General features: G+C 43.0%; 1 protein-coding gene across 9 annotated transcripts in view; it reads right to left on the bottom strand.

Annotated features, from left to right (window-relative positions):
- Nucleotides 1–16,197, bottom strand: part of arfip2b (ADP-ribosylation factor interacting protein 2b) — a 31,769-nt gene extending 15,572 nt beyond the window's left edge. For 3 of the 9 annotated variants that reach the window (XM_072659712.1, XM_072659720.1, XM_072659716.1), the window contains exons 1-4: nt 15,944–16,197; nt 10,606–10,716; nt 6,269–6,304; nt 3,605–3,713 (exon numbers count right to left, since the gene is read on the bottom strand). In XM_072659712.1, coding sequence (XP_072515813.1) covers nt 3,605–3,713; nt 6,269–6,304; nt 10,606–10,704 — 244 coding nt within the window. In that variant the 5' untranslated portion in view covers nt 10,705–10,716; nt 15,944–16,197. The other 6 variants (XM_072659714.1, XM_072659717.1, XM_072659713.1 and 3 more) reach the window with 5 other exon arrangements.
- Between the last annotated feature and the right edge of the window lie 1,537 nt (nt 16,198–17,734).

Below are 17,734 nucleotides of genomic sequence, written 5' to 3'. Positions count from 1 at the left end.
GCACACCGCTGACATCAGCAGTTTCTGCAGTTTTACCTTCCATAAATCATCCAAGGAGAAACACCCATATTCATATCAGCTAACGGTTAGCTGACAAACAGTTACTGATGGATGAAGTAGTAGTAGGTCGGCTACATTTAACGTGAAGCAGTCAATTACATAATTGCATATTTATGGAATGTGTTATTTCAAAATAATAAGCCATTGTGTTATGATTACTGAGCTCAAGAGAGATCTCAACTGTGGGTTAACCGGACAGACATACCCTCAATATAAAATTTTAATACTATGTGCAACCATTAGCACAACCAGTCTAATAGTGAGTAACCCCCCCTTCTGCCACAGCAGATCTGACAATTCGCGGCATGTAAAGACAAGACCTCTGAAGGTGTTCTGTAGTATCTGACACCAAGATGTTAGCAGCAGATCTTGCAAGTCCTGGAAGTTTGGGGAGGTGGGGTCTTCATTGATCGCATCAATTAGGTGCCCATGGCCCTGTCGCTGGTTCAACGGTTGTCCTTTCTTGGACCACTTTTGGTAGGTTCTGACCACTGCCTACCAGAGTAAAAAAACGACAAGACCTTCCTGATGTTTAGAGATGCTCAGACTTGGTCGACTATCCATCACAGTTTGGCTGTTGTGAAAGTGGCTCAGATCCTTATGCTTGCCCACTGCTTAACACATCACCTTCAAGAACTGAACGTATACTTGCTGCCTAATAGATCCACTGTAAAAAAAGATAATCAAGGTTTTTCACTTCATATATATATGTATATATATACACATACAATATATATTCACATACACACATACATATATACACACACACACCTTGCATCCCTGTTTAGAACCTACTATAGTTGATTTATCGTTATTTAATACGCCACTTTTATGTAATCAGGTGATTATAAAAGAATATGGGTCAAAGACAGTAGACAGTAACGATCTGGGGGAGGTAGCTGACATGTTTTCTATGGCAGAGGTCACACACATGAAGAGATCAGAGTAAAAGAGCTTTACAATGCAATAACACATTTCCCTGAACCCCACCCCCCCTGCCCTGCACTTTCACACATAGTGAGCCATGGGAAACTCAAAAGCAGAAAACAATAGAAAAGCTACTGAGGCTGAAAATTATGCAAAGCACTCAATGGAACCTCCAGAGCAGAGAGCGTGAGTGTGTGTAGGGGGAGGGGGAAGATAACTGTCTAAATGGGTCTCGCACTGTACTAGACCGGTTCTACAACCGTACAGTTCCTTTTACCTCATGCAAATTGAAGTGCACCAGGAAGAAAGCACAACATAGAGCACATTCCTTCCTGGGGAAAGCTAGTTAGCAGTATAGGAACTGTGTGGGAGAGAAAAAGCAAGCTCGTCGCAGAAAGCACAAACCCGGAAAAGAACACTGGCAACCACGTCTTCTTTCAAAGATCATCGTTATCTAAACTTGTAATCTGTTCGAGAATAAAAGTGCGGTTTCCATCGGCTGCAAGTCCCACAAAGACCTGTGGAACCAGCACAGAAAAAAGCTGCAATATGCAGGGCACACTCTGGGCAAAAGACGACTCGACATTCAAACAGTGGTGGGCGGTATGAAAGCGTGGTGGCATCATTATAATATGTCATCATAAGCTCTTCTCAGCATAATGTGTAGCGCACGTCTCATTATAAAAGGCACTGAATACTGGCTCCCAACCAGTCCCATTGTCTGTCACAACTTAGTTAGCCTCGCTTAAAGGGGGTGGGTGGTTGATCAATACAACACAATATGCTTGTATATAGCAGCCAGCCAACATCAGCACCACTGACAGGTCAAATGAAGAACACTGACAATCTGGCTTCAATGGCAGCAGTCAAGGAGTGGATATTTTACCAATTACACAGCAGGTGAACGGTCAGTTCTCGGAGGTGATGTGTTAAAATCCGGAAAAACGGTCAAGCACAAGAATCTGAGCCACTGTGACAAGAGCCAACTTATAGGTATAGCAGATAGCTAGATGTACTCAGGAAAAGCTTCTCCAAAACATCAGGCAGGTCTTATGGAGTGTTCCCAGTATGCAGTGGTCAGTATCTACCAAAAGAGAACTGAAGAACCTAAGGTTTATTGATGCAAGCCCTACCTCACAACTTACAGGACTTGAAGGACCTAATGATAATGTCTTGGCGCCAGATAACACAGGAGGTCTTGCGAAGTCCATGCATTGCATGACCTGTATAGGGGAGGAGCAAGTCATCTTAATGTAACACACACACACACACACACACACACAAAGAAAAGAAAAGAAAAAACTCCTGATGAATGGACCAATAGGAACACTCCAAAATGACCTGGAATGACCTTTTTATATTTACGTCTTTTGAAATGTTCCTGGAAAAGTTGCTATTTTGGAGACACTAGGTTTTACCATGACAGTGGCAATATATTGTATCTACAATATTTAATACAGCGGTCATTTGCGGTTTAAAAAACACTAGTTGAGTTAGGATTACACACAATTCACTTTAGAACTGGCCCAAATATGTGCCTCATGTTAACATTAGGGCTGCAAAAAATGTCAAAATTCAAATTTCAGTTTGAAACAATGCAATTCTTAAAAATCTGAATATTCGACAGAAGCAAAATGGAAACCATGAATAGAATTTATGAGCACAGACGGCAGCCATATCAAAAACTAATTAGAACTAAAGGTGAGCAGAAGCCTAGCCTAGGTAGTGGTTGCGCATGTGCTTTGGTAGCTAGCAAGAATTTAGATAGAACACTGAAGGGAGGAGCTAAAGTTGATTGGCTGTTGATGTTTCATTATTATTCACCACTAGCTTTCTAAGAATTGTCTTAGAGAAATTCTTGAGAAAAGTAAACACAAAAAGTCAAAACAAAAAGTCAATGTCAGAGTGGTTCGCAGCTCTGCTCTTATAATGATGGATCCCAAATAAATCCTAAATAAGAAAACAGAACAGTGTCAGAATCTTCGTAAAAACTGCATAAGTGGGTTTTAAGAAGAAAATCCTTCTTAAGAACGGCTGGTGAACGAGGCCCATTATACTGCACAGCATTGATGGCATTTTACTTTTTTTTTTTATCAGGGTTCATACACTTTCAACAATTTCAAATTCAAGGACTTTCCATGACTTTTTAAGTACCAAATAACTCAAAATTCCAGGATTACGGGAATGTTTAGTCCACGCTACTAGCTGAAAGACTGTCCAGGCTAGCTAGTTAACTACATAATGCACGTTCATGATACCACGGCCAAAACGGTGCATGGTCATATGAAATACGGGCATCGATTGGTCATTCAGTATTCAGTACTGGATTTTAGAATGTTTATTTTCCATGACTTTCCAGGTTTTCCAGGACCCTGAATAATAGAACAAACACAAACGAACAATCAAACAAGCAATTCCAGATATTAAATCTTCGAGTAGGGCGTTGGGCTGGAAGAAAAACATTCCTTAAAGCACAAAACCTTTCCCCTCCCACAATTCCGATTCAGAAGCACACCATGTCCAGTCAAAGGAAAAAAAAAAGATTATAGCAGGAAGGCAAGGAAAGAAAAGAAGGACATAGAAGAGCATGGGATGTGCAACTCAGCGAGAGTGATACCTTTGATAGAGCTGGTAGGAATGATGCCTTCTGTTGTGCCACCATAGCCACCCGATACGATGCTGGTTTCGTTAAGGTTGGGCCCAGATACCATTACCTGCTGCAGATCCTACACACAGAGACAGACAAAGAAAGAGATGCCTTTAAGTCACCCTTGAAGTCAATATCCCACAAACCCCATGTTCAAGGCTTGTTAAAGAGACAAAGAAAACCATGTGGTCTACCTAGTCTAGATCCAGATTATTAGGAGGGACGAAGACGGTTTGTTAGGTATGTGTTAGGAAATTACTGAGTCTAGCACCATTCAGACGGGGTTAGTTTACATGGAGAGGTGGGGTATTGTAATTATTACCAGAGTATCTCAGTGCTTTTTGCTCTGTGCCATTCATTTCTATGACCTGCTATGCCTATCCTCTATACAATAAACTGTGGAAAGAGGCCCAGTTTGTAATAATCCTGTGTGGACTGACATGTTGGTGAATATTCAGCTAATTCTTGTGGGGTAAAAAACAAAAAGGAGTCATAGTAATAATAAAAAAAAAAGTCTATGGCAAATAAGGCAAGGCTCAAGCTCCACATAACGCTCAAATGTAGAAGACGCTCTATAGGACTTCTCAGAGGACTACTCTGAGGATGCTTCAGCTTTAGGTAAGTTACTGTGCAGTTATTATTTCATATATTATTTACTATTTTATAGAAGTTTTAATGATTAATGTGCCCCCCACCCGATACTTTTAATTTTAGAAATGTATATTTTTCTTATTCTCCATTATTCCTAGTGTCTCCCCAAAGAAGAAGCGGTCCCCCTTTTGAGCTTGGGTCCTCTTGAGGTCCTCTTATTTATTTAAGCTTTCAAATCTTTGACTTCTGGGGACAGTGGTGGCTCAGAGCACCAGGCTACTGATGGCAGGGTTGTGGGATTGATACCAGAGCTCGGCAAGCTGCCACTGTGGGGCTCTCGAGCAAGGCCCTTCACCCTCACCTGCTCCCCGGGCCCTGCAGCGATGGGCACGTGTGCGTTTGCTCACTAGTGTTTATGTGTGTGTTCACTACACTGATGGGTTAAAAGCGTAGATCCAATTCCACCCTTGTCCAACACTGATGGTGACTATGGTGGTCTCTCAGGTCATCTTTTCCGAGAACACTCATACACATTCCTGAGGTAAACTTCTATTCCACCACCTCCACATGCATTACTAATCTGGTCCACATAATACTTCTGAACTAAATTGGTTTCTAACTAGCCATTAGTATTGGGACACCAGCTCATTTTCTGAAATCAAGGGTATTTAAGACTGTTGGAGTAACTGTCTCTACTGTGCAGGGAAGACCTTCTACTAGATTATTTTGGGGCACTGTTGTGAGGATCTGATTGCATCCTGATTACAGTTGCATTTGCCTTGCTCCAATCAGGACTTTAGGACATCAGGTTTCGATTTAGGAGCTAGAAAGTAAATACAGGAAGAAGGTCCTGTGTTCTAGACAAGTGCAGATTTCTGTGCAGTTTAACATGGAGCAACGGCAGTATTTAACCATACTAAAAAAAATCGCAGGTGTGAAAGCGCCCTTTTTAAATTGTGTTTTGTTTATTATGACTATATTTCGTCTTTTTTTTTTTTAGGTTAGCCTTGCTGTGGTAAACTGCGCAGCACTTGCTACTCCGTTAACAATGTTACCATCCCAAAAACAAAGATTTTAAAATGGGTTTAACAGCCTTGTTTAGAGAAAGGCACATTTTGAAAACAGGCGGGGAAAATGTGGTTTTCCCCCCATAACGCAACGCAGGCCCTTTAAATACTGGCCATTGGTATTCAGCCGGCACACTAGAGACGTCTTATTCATCACTCTAAATAGGGTGCACTTGTGAGTGTGCAGCAGGAAGACGCTCTGATTACATCAGCAGCGCAGTAAACGGCCTCTGATGCCAGATAGCCTAAACAGCCTTCTCCCACAGTGCAGGCCAATCATCTCCTCCAACCGGTCGGACAAATAGAAGACTTGTAAAAACAGCACTGATGGAACAGGCGTAGCAGGGGAGGCTGAGATTCCACGTTTAGCTGGGGTTACGTCCCCTACAGGGATAAGCGCGTGGCATCATCAGCATTTTCTTGTGTCTGGAACAAACGTCAAATGCACGGTCACTGCAAAAATGTCACAAGTGCTGAGGACAGATTAGTAACACACTGCATTACTGGCCAACACTGTATATGAACACAACAACACAGACAAGGAAGGTTACGGACAAAAATCCATTGGAATCATTCATATGCCCCTAAATCAGTATTCCACATGGATTTTTATGTTAACAGGAATTATAATTACACTGCTGCTAATGTTAAGATGGTTGTTAATAATACTGGAATACTAGGAATGCAGCAGGATGCTTTTCAAAACCAACACGAGAGGAAAAAAGCAATTTATTTAAATTTCCATTTTGGCAACAGAACCCAGTACGACAAGAGAGGGAGGGTCCAGTTTAACATGCCAGATTAACAGAAACATTCTCTAAACAGTTTTGAAAGACATCCTACAAACCAGGGGCCAAACAAGATAGTGCCCCACACACCCCACCTTCTCCCACTTCACACACACACACAAAGACACATTCAGACACACACAGAGCCTTCGTGGGCTCAGAAAACCCTCCACCAGTGCTCTCCTCACCCTTTGGCCTGGGGGGCCCCACTGTACGTTTCGAGCCTGCACAGACATGGGTGGAAAAGGATGACAAAGACATAAAGAAAAGAAAATGAACAATGCATAAACATAAACAAACACAAGCACTGATTAAAGAAAACAGTGATGATGATAATCACATGTCAACTGTATGGGCTAATAAGGTATATAAATAAAAAGGCTGAAATGAAAACAGCAAAGAACAGCACTTTACATTAGGTGTGGGCAATATGGTGAAAATATCATATCACAATATTTAAAGACATTTTCACAATATTTATTATCAGGGATGCACCGATCCAACATTTTCTGTTCTGATGCTGATCAATAAAACTTTGCAGAAACCAGATACCGCTGACTTTACTAACTTTGTAAAACAAACTAAAACAAATGAACACAGATATAAATGAACTGAACTGCTGTTTATTTCTCACTAAAATTAATAACTGTGCTGGACCTTGGCACACCTTGTGAGACCAAAAAAAAGTTCCAACTGAAGTGCTCTAGTCTCTCTCTATTGCTGAAAATGGCAAAAACAGCAAATGCCCTGCTCGCTCCACCTTACTGCGCTGCTCTTGAGTAAACAGAGCAGGCTGCTGGAGGCAAGGTGTGTTGATTTTAGTTGATTTTCTGAGCTGAATTACTCGCTGATAGAGCTAGTGAGACAGCGCAGTCTTACCATTTGCTATGATGTGTATGGTGTCTGTAGGTTACTCTGATCCTGAGTTATGAAGCCCATAATAGTGGTGGTGCGGGAATCAGTTTCAGTGAATGAATCAGTCCCCTGGATACTTGCTTCAGCTAATTGTATTAGTATCAGGGCTGATATCTGATTGTATTATAAGTATTGGATCAATGCATTCCTATTTATTAATATATTTTGACACGCAGACAAACTTCACCAGTAGCATCAGATACAAACACTATTCCCCATATTTTATCCAGCGAATTTCATTCAAAATATGCTGCACTTCATCTGACTGAACAGCACTAATTACATTAAAATGTGCAGTAGGTCAGTGTCCTTTACACTCTGGTGATACACACAATAATCAATATCCTCAGAAAAGTATATCATGCTAACAATTTTTTTCACGCTACAATAAAATATGGTCATATTTCCCACCCGTACTTAACATACAGTTGAACCTTAATGAATGTGCACATCATTCAGTCTGATATGTCATCAAGTGTGAGACACTAATAGTAGTGAAATGATCAACAACAATTTAAAGCCATGTGCACAGTGTAATAAAATTATTTCTCCTGATGATCTTTAAACCTTTACCAGCATAAAAGTGAACTGCTTTGAGCAAAGTGCATAGAGGTGCACTGAGACCCAAAAAAGAAAGAAACGAGGTGATAAATGAGAGTTTTGGGTCACATCTGACTGCAAATATGAAGTGTCATCTTAGGGAAAAAGTGAGAATTAGGTCCTTGATATAATCTGTTAAAACAAAAGAGAATACTGCAATAAACTCGTTGTTAAAGATCATTCGAGGTCAGTGGCCTGTAATATTCTCAATTTCATTCTTTAGCAGTGTATAATATTGAGGGGCTAAATGCTAGATCGGTTCAGCAGACAATATCCAACATTATTCATTAATGAGGTTTATAACAGATCAGTTCTCAGTCCTGGTTCTGGAGTATCCATGCCTGGAATGCTGTAGTGTTCTACCTATGTAATAATAGAGCCACACAGTTTAGAGGAGATGAGCAGCTAATACTGAAGAAAAAACTTTATTTTTAGTAAGAGTTTCTATAATAGACATTCTGGACTGATTGATTTAGTTTAGTAGAAACTTTTCTAAAAATCACTGTTTTATAGTGTGTTTAATACCTTATAATCCAGTCTGACTCTCCTCCCTGACCAATCAGCTTCCAGCTCCTTTAAAACCCGCTGGTAAAACAGTTCAGTGATAGTTTTATAAATGTTCAGATTTTATGGTCTGTTTTCATGTTCCACTGTGAAACAGTTCCACACTGCATTGTTATTTACCATCTGAGAACGCCCGCACTGCTGCCAGCTGGGAATAACGTCCGCTAATGGTGCCCTGAGGACACTAGATGGAGCGCTGAACACAATGTTTAAAACTACAACTTTTACGACGATTAAAATAGCCAATACCCGCTAAAATATGCCTGGATCGGCTCCCATGACAATCAACATGTTCGGATCAGGTCATGTGATGAAATATTGGCATCTTAATACATTTTGTTGGCATGACAAAATTTTCTTATGAATATTCTAAACATAGCTTGGTTATATATAAGTTCAGACAATATCTGCTCAGAAGAGAACATGGTGATATTATGTGACGTCATTCATTATAATAATTAGGGAACAGTGGGCTGCTAGAGGCGAGCATTATGGTAAAAATTCATTGATCAAGACATTTTCATGATTACACGAGACATGTAGACAAAATGCAGCAGTGAAAGCAGGTTTTAAAAACTGCGATCATTCAAAATTTGCTGGGCTCCGGAGTGGCCCAGTGGACTAAAGCACTGTCCTATGAGCTGAGGATTGCTGGATCAAATCTCGCCATCAGCAGCCAGAATCAGAGAGAGCACAATTGATCTTGCGCTCTCAGGGGTGGGCTGGTGGCACCTGCTCCTATCACTCCCAGTGTTATATTGGAGCTGGGGGCAGTTCAAAAAGAGGCGGTGGATAGCTTCACACGTGCTAGTGTTCATCTTCCTAGTGCTTGGGGAGTTCACATGAACGGGATAAATTTACTTAGTAATTGGGTAGAAAATGGGGTAATATTACAGATAAATTCTATAAAAATGTGCTGCACTCTGTCTAATTAAACAGGACTAATTATGCTTTTCATAATGACATACTACAATAAAATGCTGCCCACCTCTACAATCTTCCAATACACACACAAACCAATAGAAAATGTGGTTATTTAGTGCAGATATATATTAGCACAGCAGGCCAGCATGTATCTAGTCATGCGGGTCAAAAGTATAATAATTTTCTGGTTTGAAAACATCCGTTTAAAAACGTATAATAACTAATCATATTGCACCATCCCAACCCTACCCGGGAGCAGGACAAACACTAAAATACGCCAGATAGTGGTATTCCTTGACCAGGACTGAGAACCACCAAACCATGTATTAGATCAATGAGCTACCAAATAAGTCTCCTTAGCCCACACCCACACAGAGAAGACAAAATACTGCACGGTTAAGATCTTTGTATATAATAAAAAGATAAAGAAACCTATACATGGAGGTGTGATCTACAGTGTTGCATTGCCACACTGTCACAGCCCTGGAAAGCATCACATCACGTGTTGAGCAGCTATGACACTCATCCGCTCAACACCTTCCACTTCTTCTAAGTTTAGAACACCCAACAGACGCTAAAGGATGCCTTTCTGACCAATTAATCACAGGCAACGAAATGTCTTGAGCCTGAGAAGCTCATAATTTGCACGTCGGTTCAGTTCCCCTGTTCTATCAAAAGATACGGAACAGCAAAGAGCCCTCCGTCACCGCCTGAATCAGCTGAGAGCCTCGAACACGTGGCTTTAGAGTTAAAAGAAGAGTGATCATCATTGTTTGTTGACCAGTGAAGCTGTATCTGGAATCAAATGTGCTATTTTCACCCAGTAGGCCAAGGCTTCCTCCCACCAGTCGTTAGCCAAAGCTCCTACGTCAGCCCAACGATAAAACAACTGTCGCCTACTTAAGAAAATCACCTCCTCTGGTCAGCAAACAGAGCAATGTTTGCAGAGCATTTCTTTCCCGGATCTAGAGGCTCTGCTCTGTTGTTTTGACTAGGCGTGTCTTGGGACAATGGAACCACTCCACCTTCTGTTTACCAAAGGCTTTTTCCTCTCTCCCTTATTAACATACGGCTATTTTTGAACCCGGGAGAGGAAACCATGCAATCTAACAATGATTGGTCCCAGTATACAACACTGAACTTATACCACTAAAAGTCTTTACATCTTAAGGTCATTACACTCTTTCATCTCCCAGCATATAGAAATTCCTTATCTGAGACCTGATATCCTGTATTTAGCATTCCAACAAGCCTCTGGCTGGAAACAAACACCGAAACAAAGGTAAATGTTTGAACCACCTGCTTCCAGGAAGTTTCGTTCTCAAGGTGTAAAGGTGAAATTGTGAAACCCGCAACAGGTGCCAACACCTGGCCTCTTTCGCACAGCAGACGTGTTCAAAAGCCACTTTTCAGCCTTTTCCACAACTCCTGGAGGTGGCGTTCCTTCCTCCCTCACTTATCGCAACAGATGCTTTGAACTACAAGAGCTCAAAGCACAAGGCCAAAAGCAAGCTTTCCTCACCTGCTCCAGGCCGTCGTCCTCCCCCAGGGTCCTGGTGTCACCGTTGCTGTTGATGGGGATCTCCATCGTGGCCGCTTTACTCATGATACTGTCCGTCATGCTGGAGCGTCACTAAATGGGAGAAGGGAGAAAGAGGGCAAGAGTGAGAGAGCAGATCTATGCTGTGCCTCCTGTAAATAACAACCCTCTTCACAAAAGGCAAAAAAAAAGAAAAAAGAAGCTTGCAGCCTAGTTTAATCAATGCAATCTTATTCTTGGCTTTTGTTTGTGCTTTTATGGCTACCGTTTCTTTTTAGAGACATTTCGCAGTGACAAGTGCAGAGAGCAGAAAGCTTTGACCTACATTTCAGGAACCAAGCAATTTAAGACAGATTAGCTCTCGGCAAAGCAAAAACCTCGACTCAGCGGCCTTGAACCTTCAATGCTTCCCTAAAGGCTCCAATCAAGTACAAATACAGTAAAATAGCCATGTGGATCACCACTCATTTTAAGGCCAACATACAGTAAGGAAAAAGCAAGTGTTCATGTAGCACCGCTTGTCTGCAAAACTGGAAAACTGTTGCTATAAGATCAGATCAGCAAAGAGCCCAACCCAGACCTAATCTACCAAAGGAATTGCCCCTGAAAAAGAAAAAAAAAAAATCCTTCAGGATCAGAGAACCCTCCATAGCTTCCTAAAAAGTCTTTCCACGTCCACAGCTTTTAAGTACCCAGAGCTTTTTTTTTTAATCCAGACAAGCAGTAAATGAAATGCATACTGTGTGACGACTGAGTATCGACAACAATTACAATACAATGGTACATATGTCACAATTTTGAGAAAGCCAAACCTGGGAGAGTGAGTGGGGGCCAGGCTAAAAGCTGGCAATGAGTTCTGTAGCCTTCTAACCACACACTGTACATTCATTCATTCATTCATTCATGGCATTTAGCGGACGCTCTTATCCAGAACGACTTACAAGGTTACTCATATTACAGAGGTGGGCCAATGTAGTGTTGGGAGTTTTGCCCCAGGACTCTCATCGGTGTAGCGCAGAATAGTCACCCAGACCGGCAATTAAACGCCAGGCTCCCACAGAACTACGTTACTGGTGTTAAGTTGGAATACGAGCTACAGATGTCCGTGTAGCACTTCAACAAACGGTGTGAATAACTACAGAAGGAGTAAATCTGTTTTCCACAGTTATGGTGAAGCATTTGCGCTATTATAGATGTATCGGCCACTACTGTAAACGATAGACGTCGCTGTCTGCTCACAGATTCGAGCTTGCCTCCGAAAGAGAGCGGACAAGAGAGCAGAATAGCGCAGCTAGAAAAAATACACACAACTAAACTCAATTAGCAATATTGAGGTCCATGTGCTGTCCATATATTGTGTGATATATAGTCGATAATGTAATTATTCTGACAGGCCTCGAGAGGACACCACAAGAAGACAGCAACACTATCCGGCAAGACTCAGGAATAATTTTACTACACTATAATTTGTGGGTTGCTGTTCTGTAAACCAGCCAGTGCATTTTTCCAATGAAGCCATAAACCTTTTCCATAAAATAAAAAAAAAAACATTTCATTCTGAGGCAAAATTACAGGGTGCTAAATAGGCCTGGTGAATGACACCTGACCATTTTTCACCCCAGCCAAAGTCACATACTGTTTAATCTAGTTCTTTTACAGGCTCGACACCAGTCTGTAGTATGTGCTGAGCTGCCCCACACTGACTACTTGCTGCTGATACAAGTCCATGCTTGGTTGAGTGCTGGTGCCTGCCTACCCTCTGCATCAGGCTTTGTCCCGCTGTGTTCCTCCTACCCATTAAAATTTTTCCTTCTTACTCAGAGATGCCCTGTTCCTACTGTTCTGTCTTGGTACTGCCAGACCTGGCTCTTCACTACCCTGCTGTCCTGCTCTGTATCCTCACATTGATTCATTCTCGCCTCATTGCATAGCTGTGCACATACATATTTTGTCAATTTTATTCTAGTTGTTCTGTCATTTGCTGTGCTATCTGGTGTCGGCCAGAGGAGGACGCGTTCCCCTTTAGAGTCTTGGCTCCTCTCAAGGTTTCTTCCTTTTGATCTGAGGGAGATTCTCCTTGCCACTGTCACCCTTGGCTTGCCCTCCCTTGGATCTGGTTCTCTGTAAAGCTGCTTCATGGCACCCTTTGTTGTGAAAAGCGCTACATAATTAAAACTGAACTGAATTGAGCTATTCATACGTTGAAGTAAAACCTAAAATGCTCGATAAACACATCTTTGGCACGTTTATTATTTAACTGTAGTTTTAGCACAGCTCTGTATTGCACGCATCTATCCAACCTTGTCAGATCAGCGAGAGGGCCGTTGAGGAGAAGGATGGGGACAGGCTCTGACTTTCACTGGCAGCTCGCAGTGAGGCAGCGTGTGACTCAGCCACATGAACAAGCAGAGGCAAATAAAGGAGTGCACAGAGCTCCCTAATGTGTCTCCACGTGACTCATCGGGCTGGGTATTAACATCGGTGGGCCAGGATTTCGGAAAGCACCCGCTTCGCTGCTCCAAAATGAACGGCTGGCTGCAACGGGATGAACTCCAGTTCAGTAACCGACTCCAGTACCACAATCCTCTCTAATATTAAATTTTCTCTTTAATATGAACCTGATTTAGGGGCACCGGGCTTTTCTTTGGCAGTGCCTTTACCGAAGTTTACTGGAGAACATCCTTACTAGAGAACAGCTGAAGAAGCCATCTGAAAGGGTACAAAGAGAGCTGGGCCAACTGGAAGTCAAATGAAGGTGTGAACGGCTGCAGCTACATGGCCTGTGGTGATGACTATAGCTGCCTCGTCAACTCTCTCACCATTGGGTCTACTAAGCTCAACATGCCCCAGCCTGGAGAGGCTGTTGGACGATGTGGTAAAGCTTTTATCCTCAGGCCGGAGGAAACGACCCTTAATGAATTCACACTTACTGAAAGCCGATGAGAGAGCGGCAGGCTGGCACATAACAAAAAGGCGCCGCCACTGACCGCCAGGGCAGGGACAGCTAGCAGGATCCAGGGAGCTCTCACAGCCCTCGCCCAATACCTTTATGAGCTCTCTGTTTACTCAGCCTAACTAAACTGACGCATCCCTCGCCGAATGTAAACAGAGATACATTGGAATTCTCAGCGGCCCGTTTCGGCCCCCTACGCCAAACAGCAGCCTGTTAACGCAAATAAATGGACACTCCCACAAGAGCTTAAGCTTAACTATCCCAAGCAATACAACCCTATCTCTAGGTCCTACTTGAATATTAACTTGATTTACGCACCCCTGCCTAAAGCATGTGACGCCACTGTGGAGGAACAAGGCGTCAGCTTAGTTAATGAAAGGGACGTCAGCTGATAGGGAACAAAAGTGAGAAGAGCCGGCAAAGAGGTTTGAATATCAGGTGCTGAAGCAATCTGCACTGTTCTCAGAGAATTGCTGCCATTAACGCAAAACGATTACCTGTAGTTCGTTCGTTAGTTAATAGTGTTTTAACGACAGTACAGCAGAGGCAGTTTCGTTGGATGCCGTCATGGGAAGGGTCAGATACAGAGTTTTGTCCTGCAATCGATAGGTCAGCGTTCCAGCTTCGGTTCGGGTGAAGAGGCCCTTTATGGCTGGTGCTAGAGCGCATTCGGTTAATAAATGCTTGACTGTAGGATGTGTAGGATGTCTTAATAGAGGGGAGCGTGCTAACTTTGTATATCCAACACGGCCACAAATAACTGTATACTAAAGTCCGGGCCTGCCTCCATGTCCACTTTAAAACAACTAGGTTTCATGAACCAGTCAAACTCCATTGAAGAAAATGAAATGGCCCAATCGAATGTGGCGTTTTCCAAGGGAAACAGGTCACATAAAGAGGAAGACACGTTTCCGATTGGGGCCAACTGGAAGTCAAATGAAGGTGTGAACGGCTGCAGCTACATGGCCTGTGGTGATGACCATAGCTGCCTCGTCAACTCTCTCACCATTGGGTCTACTAAGCTCAACATGCCCCAGCCTGGAGAGGCTGTTGGACGATGTGGTGAAGCTTTTATCCTCAGGCCGGAGGAAACGACCCTTAATGAATTCACACTTACTGAAAGCCGATGAGAGAGCGGCTCCCCTCTATTATGTCTTAATAGAGGGGAGCGTGCTAACTTTGTATATCCAACACGGCCACAAATAACCGTATACTAAAGTCCGGGCCTGCCTCCATGTCCACTTTAAAACAACTAGGTTTCATGAACCAGTCAAACTCCATTGAAGAAAATGAAATGGCCCAATCGAATGGGGCGTTTTCCAAGCGAAACAGGTCACATAAAGAGGAAGACACGTTTCTGATTGACGATTTGGATCATCTGTCAATGTTCTCATCAAACACCAGGCAACAGATTCTCTTCTACAGACATGCAGTAAACTGCTGCTCGCTCTCTGTGGGTAGGAATCATCCTTAAAGCTGCTCAATGCCCTGTGTGCTCCACCTTGCAGGGCACTATTAGAGGACCTGGAACGTAGCTAGCTACCTCTTGACTAATGAGAAGTCTCAAGATAGTAAACCTGAGCTTTCCCATCAAAACAGGTTGCATAAAGCAAGCAAACACACAGATGGTTGCTCTATCTGTCCACTGAGCGAGGATCAGCAAGGCCCAAACGAGGGCAGGTGTCAGGAAACCCCAGAGGAGCTCTAAACGGAAAAAGACACGTATTAACTGGTATGTGTTCAGAAATGTTGATTAAAAAAGAAGAAGAAGATGAAGAAGAAGGAGAAGGAGAAGGAAAGATGAAGAGAAGGTCGAGCAGCACTGAACTGACAGCCTAACCACAGTCACCAGAGGTGCGCCAGGTGTACGCAGGTTATGGCTCTGAGCCTTTGCCCATTAACCAGCACACAAACCACCTCATCCTCAGCTTCTACAGGGCTTCTCCAACCAGCTACACCATCAACTTACTTCTGGAATATATACAGACGAGGAATGCTAGCTACAAGCTGAGGGTATAACACACGTCCCTTCGCTACTATTTTGAGATAAACAGCAGATAAACCCCAATGACCGCATATTGAAGCTGCTGTGTATCGCTACAGCATCCACGAACCACTGTGGCAACCGTGGCCCTCTCCATTAAATCGCTATCCGTGCACCAGGCTGCTCAAGCTAGCCAGCTGACAAACCACACACACGAGCGCGCGCGCGCGCTCACACACACACAACCACCGTATCCCCACAGTCCTTCGCTTAAAGACACACACACACACACACATACACACACCGAAAGCCCGAATATTGTTCACTTATCGTCGTCAACTAAACGCTTACACGGCGTGAATACAACGGTAAATTGCTCTTACCTGTGCGTTCCCTATTCTAGGATTAGCTAGCGGACTAGTTCGAGCCAGTTCATGCGCAGGCTTACGCTGACAGACCAAAAAGGAGCCTGGAAATGATAGCTAACAAAAACGCTGCAGTCAGAAACGTGGGGCTTTATCACGACCGCTCTCTTCCCATCTTCGCTCGGTTCCTCGGTTTCTAGCGGTTTGTTTGTGTCAGAAAAGCAAATCCCCCCCCGGCAGCCCAAACGCCTAGCGGTGAGGACGACCGACGGTTCGTCGTGGACAGCGTGGAATACGCAGGGTACCGCTACGCAACTTGCGTAAACAAAGCGGCCATGTTGGGAAGGGCAACCAAGAGAGGGCGGCTTTTGTTTTTAAACCTACCCGTTTTCCGTCCCCGGAGTCCGGCATGGGGGGGCGGGGCTTGCGCGGAATACGGGTAGGAAAAAGGAACGTCGGGGAGCTTTAGGCATACACCTGTTACCGTAGATCTCCTGTTTAATATCGCTGTTTTTATTAAAAACTGCCGCGTCAATCTGATCGTTTAGTGAAGTGAAAAACCCCACTAAAAGTATCTTTATAGAGAATGGTGGTATAGAGAAATAAATAAAAAAAAATAAAATAAAATAAAAAATAAATAAATGTATATGTATACACAGACACATACATATTCATATACATATTAATTTGTATATATATATATATATATATATATATATATATATATAAAACGTAGTGAAATCATTAGTGAAAGCCCCTAAACGCTAACTACAAGCTAACACTTGCCTACCAGGGGAAGCACCCTGCATTCGCACACAGCGGTCAGACCAGGCCAGGCCCTACTAGAATCTCTCATTGCAATATGACCATGCACCATGTCGACTGGACACCAATAGGAGCCCGAGAACAGAGCAACATGATCTACTAAGTTATTATAATAAAATTATAATCATAATTTTTGTTACATGCCTAAAAACAATGCCAGGCTAGTCTATGCAGCTACCGTGGGCCGCCACAGGGCCATAAACCAGCCAATAAAAGCAGAGCTCATCATTTTCCCCCCTCCCAAGCCCACCTTGAAAGGAAAGTCTTCATGTTATTCTCGTGTTAAAATGTAGAACTACTAAACAAAAGCATTCTTTGGCACCTTTAACGTAAAGTGTTGTGCATTTTGATAGCCCCACCACTTAGCGCCTGTGTTGGTACCAATGATAATGTGACTAAAACATGTAGGCTATGCTAAAGGAGCTGCTTGCTAAGAGAAAAACTCATTAGGCCATCGTCCTAAAACCCTGTCGTGGATCCACAGTATTTCCTCCAAAGGGGTGCTAATACCTCTTTCAACTTTCTCAACTCATTAAACATGGGGAACTGTTGTGCTGTAATCAAGCCACACTTTCCTTCGATACGTTCCTGCTTAAATACGTCTCATTATCTTAATATATAAGCAACAGCTCAAGCATAGGCAGACTCCAGCCACCCAGTAGCGCTTTTAACAAGCGGTCTTAACACTTGGCCTTACTCAGGGAATCCCAGACGCCATCTTAAGGGCAGCTTCATTACTACACAGGCTCCAAGCCCTGGTCCTGGAGTGCCCACTGCTCTGAACATTGTAGTTCCTCTTACACATCTGCTCTCTGACTCTAAGCGGGTTTCCAGGACCACTGCTGGGAATCATCACATTACTGGATTAGTCCAAGTAAAGGTAAAGGTAAAGGTGCACGTATTTGTCACTGTACAGTGTACACTGTACAGCGAAATGTGTCCTCCGCATTTAACCCATCTGGTAGTGAACACACACTCACACAC

The sequence above is a fragment of the Salminus brasiliensis genome, chromosome 16 (genome assembly GCF_030463535.1).
Source record: "Salminus brasiliensis chromosome 16, fSalBra1.hap2, whole genome shotgun sequence".
NCBI classification, from domain to species: domain Eukaryota; kingdom Metazoa; phylum Chordata; class Actinopteri; order Characiformes; family Bryconidae; genus Salminus; species Salminus brasiliensis.
Note: the sequence above shows the minus strand (reverse complement) of the source record. Positions and strands in the feature narration are given on the sequence as shown.